Here is a 5,644-nt window from a genome sequence, read left to right on the forward strand (position 1 = left end):
GCTAAACTTTTTCTTCTCATCCATCTTGATCAATTTTATAGAAATTTTGTTTTCAAATTCTAAAAATGATTTCTTTCCTTGGCCTTGAAAGCCATTAAGTGAATAGAATACCCTTTCTCTCAAAACAACTTTTATTTTAACATATTTGGCTAAGATGTGTAGAGCTCCAAGCAGTTTCCTTCAGATAACACAGAAAATCACACAGGATGTGTGTTCAAGAGCCTTGGGATTCAGAGAAAATGTCTATGACTTTCACTTTAGTCTGACTTCTGACTTGTGCAGGCTCATTTCCTAGTTCACACGTCTCAGACACAATAACACCGTTCTCCGAGGGGAAGAACTTCTTGCTCTAGTATGTGGATACTAGTCTTGTGGCATCAAAACACAGGATCGTCTTTCTTCTTACTTTTTTTTTTTTTTTTGGCTTCCTGCTTCAGCACCGCCTCTCCTTGTCCTGTAAGAATGGGAATATGTGTTCACGGGTTCCATCTAGTGGTCACCATTCAAATAACCTAAACATTGAGCACTTTTATGACATTTAATCCACTCCTTGTTTTTACTTATGGGGAAACTTGAGTCCTAAAGGAGGTGAAGTAAAGCCTGTCACTTGGCTGGAGAGTGGCAGAGCTGGGTTATCCCAGCCTCCTGACTCCAGTCTGCTTTCTCAGCCACACTCGTAAATTCTTCCTTCTACTGGCTCCTCCGCTGACTATATTGAGCTAGGTGCTGCATACTGCTGCCTAATAATATGTAACTCTTCAGGGACTTAAACATTTTCAGTTCAATGTAAAAACAAGCAGAGGACATTAAGATGAACACTTGAAATGATTATAAATACAGCAATAGAAAAAATTATATCCTTGCATTGTATGTGTAAGGCGTGAGTGAATGAGGCATAGCATTCTTCAGTGTAGGAAGTAGATGGAGGAGATGGAACTCCATTATCTTCTTCTTCTTTTTTTTTTTTTATGTTAAACTTGTCTTTTATTGCTCTGGGCAAGGATTCCATCACTCTAGCCTACTGTTAAGGTATTTTGGAAGCAGATTTATTCCAAATACATAAATAATTCCTCTCCTCTTTTTTCAATGGTTGCACAGGGATGCGGGGAGTAGCTCAGTAAAAAGTAACTGATGCTTTTCCAATAAGATTTTGCTTTAGGGTTCATAAAAGTGGGTAGAATATGGTAGGTATATGTCCCACCAGAGTTTGTAAATTTTCCTTACATACCCTAGAATTAAACATACTTATTGTAAATACTTTTACAAAAATTACCATTTTTAAACTATTAAAGTGTGTAATTCAGTGGCATTAAGTACATTCACTTTTTTTTTTGGGCAATCATCACCATCTATCTTCAGAATGTTTTCAGATTTGCAAACTGACACTCTACGTCCATTAAACAATTGCTGATAGCCCCCTTCCCTATCCTTTAACCACCACCATTCTACTCCTAGACTACTTTGACTGTTTCTCTTTCACTTGATAAGAAAGACAGTCTACTGCTGACCAGTGGGGTTGCTTCTCTACATGCAAGTTTTCTTGCGTATAGTTGATTTGAGTTTATTATAGAGAAACAGGTGGAGACAGACTGGATGTGGGCCTTCTATCTGCGTCTCAGCAGCGCTGCCATGGATCTGCCTGATTCTTCATCAAAAAGTTGATCGTTCGAGCCATTTCCATGTTGTAGATCCGCCTGCAGGTTTCATAGCTTTCCCGCTGTCGCTTGCGGCAAGGTTTCTCATAGTATCTTTGTGGTTTCATGTCCTCAATGAGCCCAACCATGCTGAGGATTCTGTTCAGGGTTCTGTATGCACCTTCCACGTTCCCTTCGTGTACCATCCTAGTCCTGGCAATGAACTTCAGGTGCTTTGCCATGACCTTGGATTTAGGTCATTACTCTTCAGGACCTGGCACCCTTAGAACGCGCCCGACTCCCGGCGCTCTCGACCAGAAGCCCCATTATCTTCTTAAATATGAAGGAGTGGATAAACTGTAGGACCATCTTGGTATAGGGCATCCAGGAAAGTGGAAAAGCAAGACCAAAAAGTGTTTGATAACTAGGTTTGTTAGATCTCTAGACAAATATCATGAATTTAAAAAATAATTATATTTAATGTTATTTTACTTATTAATAAATTTTTAGAGGGTATAATGAATTTTTACCTGCATTTATGCAATGCAGACCACAGATACGATCAAGATGATGAGCACATTCATTATTCCCCATGTTTCCTTGTGTCCTTGGTTATCCTACTTCCTTCCACTCACCCCTCCCTGCTCAAATAAACAGTAACTGCTTTCCATCTCTATAAATGAGTTTGCATTTTATAGAATATTAATACTTTTTTTGTGTGTGTGTGGTGCTGGGGATTGAACCCAGGGCCTTGTGCATTCGAGGCAAGCACTCTACCAACCGAGCTATATCCCAGCCCTGAATGTTAATACATTTTTATTTTGAAACAATTTCAAATTTATAGAAAAGAACAGAACTTCTACACACCCCCCGCTTCAGATTTCTCAGCGGACTGGAGTCAGGAGGCCAGGATACCTCAGCTCTGCCACTCTTCAGCCATGTGGTTAACATCTTAACCACATATCTTCTCATTCTATCTACTTATTCACAGCTATTATTATTATTATTTTAACATCAGGTGACATAGTACAAATATGATTTCTCATTAATCTTTTTTTTAATATTTATTTTTTAGGTGTAGATGGACACAACACAATATCTTTATTTTTATGTGGTGCTGAGAATTGAACCTGGGTCCCGCCTGTGCTAGGCAAGCGCTCTACTGCTGAGCCATAATCCCAGCTCTTTTGTTCATTTCCCCTCATCCCAAGTAGCAACGAGATGGGGGTGGGGGTGGGGGTGGGGGTGGGGGGTGGGGGAGGGTGGATGGCCAGGCCGTGAGCAGGAGGGCTGGAAGAGCCTAGGTGGAGTGCTAGGCTGGAAGAGAGCAGCTGCCCAGGGGCTTTGATTAGCAGCTCACTGTCTGCTCAGGAGTTATTTCATGAACAACCTTTTTGGGAGGGGTAGTATTAAAGGGTTTTGGAGATGTGAACATTCCATTCTCCCTGGGGCTGTTTCCAGTTTCCCAGAATCATTCACATTGGCCTCCTTGATCCAGCCTGACTGATTTACCTATCTCTTCTGACTGCCTGTCTAATTCTATCTTCATTAAGTTCCAGGCTCTTGTTCTTTTCCTGCCTTGGCCCTGGGACCAGACATTTCTCCATAGAACCCTGCTTCCTATCAGTGGAAAATGAAACTGAGGACTGGATTCCAGCATGCTCATTGCAACTGGGATGTCATTGCTTCTAGGTCTTCTTAGTGGGCAGAACTAGGAACTTATACCTATCTTTCTTTCTTTTCTTTTTTTTTCTTCCCCTTTCCTTTCCTTTCCTTTCCTTTCCTTTCCTTTCCTTTCCTTTCCTTTCCTTTCCTTTCCTTTCCTTTCCTTTCCTTTTCTTTCCTTTCCTTTCCTTTCCTTTCCTTTCCTTTCCATCAATCTATCATCCATGTACCTGTCTATCATACAACTGTCTTTTATCTCTATTTATCATCTATTATGTACCTATCTTAGATAATCATGAACCTCAAACTGATGCCTCCAATTCCAGTCTAATCCCACAGTTTTTCCTTTCCGTATTTGTTAACTCCTTTCTTCTACAGTGAGAAACTGTCCTCAAATCAATGGCTTATTTGCTTAATCCTCTTGCATTTAACTAATTTCCCAGGAGCACCAGCCTTACCCCCACAGCCCAGGTCACACTATGTGAGTCATCAAATGCCCAAGAAACAGGGATTATTTCCCTCTTCTCTTTCTGCTTCCCCTATGCATGTGTTATTATTTTCTCTTCTACACACTGCTCAAGTCTGTTTCTCTTCTCCAGCTCAACTTCCATTACTTAAGATCTCTAACAGTGCTTTTGCTTCTGTTCTTGCTCTTGGTGGTCTATCTTGCATATAGCATCCAGATGACCTTTCAAAGCAAGAATACAAGACTATGACTCTGCTTTTTTTTTGGTCTGTTTTCCTAGAGCTAAAAGGGCCTCATACATGCAAGGCAACTGCTCTACCACTGAACTACATCCCCAGATCTTTTCTCTTGAACTCTCTGATGAGTCCCTATTGCCTCAGAGTGAAGTGAAATTCTTTGACTTACTGTGACCTGGTGTCCACACCTCCGTTCTCCTGTTCACTCCTTCCCTTGTACCAATAGTAGAGATGAACTTCTGTAATTGTGCACCTGTATGATGTTCCATTGCTATCTTTCTCCACGATGCTTCCTTGATTTAACAAAATTTTTAGTAAATTACAAGGAAACTGGCAATTCTGCTCAAGTGTTACTGTATCTAAGGAGCAGAAACCCCTGCTAAAGAGTTAACTATTCCTTCTCTCTGCTAGTTCTGCAGTTTGTACACTCTTTTATTATTGCATGTGTCATTCCCTACTGTATTTGTTTAGATATCTGTCTCTTCTACCAGGTGATGAAGCCAGAGGAGAGGAATAGCTTTGCTGTGTGCTTGGATGGGTGGGGAGTATACAAGAGATTTAACCCAGGAGTGCTTCACCACTGAGTTACACCCCATCTTTTATTTTTGGAACAAGATCTTGCTAATTGTCCAGCCTGATCTAGAATTGGTGATCATCCTGCCTTAGCCTCCTGAGTCTACTGTGATTATAGGTGTGTGCTACCATCCCTGGCTAGATCTGTCAAGAGTCTAGCTCAGCTTTTGCCATAGGATTGCTTCTATGTTAACCCATTATGTTCCAGCATCTCAGATGTGGGACTCCTACAACAACTTAAGGATAGAAGCGACAAATATTCCACTTATGTCAACTTTTGAAATAAATGGTTTTTATAATTCTATTCTTTTGAGAAAAATAGGTGAATGACAGAGCATTTGAAAAAATATATGTGGTATATAAGTTCTAGAGTGTGATTTCCAACCTATTATAATACATCTGTGTCAATTTCATTGACATAGTCACAGACTGGAATCTTGGGACTGAATGGATTAATGAATACTTTTTGAACTGAAAGAGGGTTTTGTTTTTGTTTTGCCTTGTAAAACTAGAATGATTTGTCAAAGAAACAGCTAGGAATATGGTGCTTTAGTTCTCTACTACTGTGTAACAAAACACCTTAAAACTTAAGTGTCTTAAAACAACAACAATTTATTTATTTATTTTTTTTGGTGGGAATTGAACCCAGGGCCTTGCACATGCTAGGCAAGCACTGAGCTATATCCCTAAGGCCTTTTTATCTTATTTTGAGATAGGGATAGGGTCTTGCTAAGTTTTCCAGGTTGGCCTTAAACTTGCCTTGTTCCTGCCTCAGCCTTCTGAATAACATCTGTTTATCATTTCACATGATTCTATGGATTGGCCGGTCAATTCTGCTTCATGTGGTATCAGCTGGGGCACCGGGATGGCTGGAGGGTTTAAATGGCTTCACTCCTATGGCTGGATATTAGTTCTAGTCATTGGTGCCAGGGGTCTCAGTCTTGTTCCTTCTTCATATGGCTGCTTTGGCTTCCTTGTGGCATGAGGGCTGAGTTCCAGTGAGGAGCATTCTAATAAAACAAGCCCCACATGCAAGCATATCAAGAATCCACTTGCTTCCTGCTTGTCAG

The 5,644-nt window shown here is 40.5% G+C and overlaps 1 protein-coding gene across 1 annotated transcript; it reads right to left on the minus strand.

Annotated features, from left to right (window-relative positions):
- Window positions 1–1,615: 1,615 nt before the first annotated feature.
- LOC101959838 (small ribosomal subunit protein bS21m) lies at window positions 1,616–1,884 on the minus strand. Its single transcript, XM_040281952.2, has one exon. It carries the CDS (start codon window positions 1,874–1,876, stop codon window positions 1,616–1,618), a length of 261 nt encoding a protein of 86 aa, XP_040137886.2. The 5' UTR covers window positions 1,877–1,884.
- Between the last annotated feature and the right edge of the window lie 3,760 nt (window positions 1,885–5,644).

The sequence above is a fragment of the Ictidomys tridecemlineatus genome, chromosome 6 (genome assembly GCF_052094955.1).
Source record: "Ictidomys tridecemlineatus isolate mIctTri1 chromosome 6, mIctTri1.hap1, whole genome shotgun sequence".
In the NCBI taxonomy this organism is placed as follows: Eukaryota; Metazoa; Chordata; class Mammalia; order Rodentia; family Sciuridae; genus Ictidomys; species Ictidomys tridecemlineatus.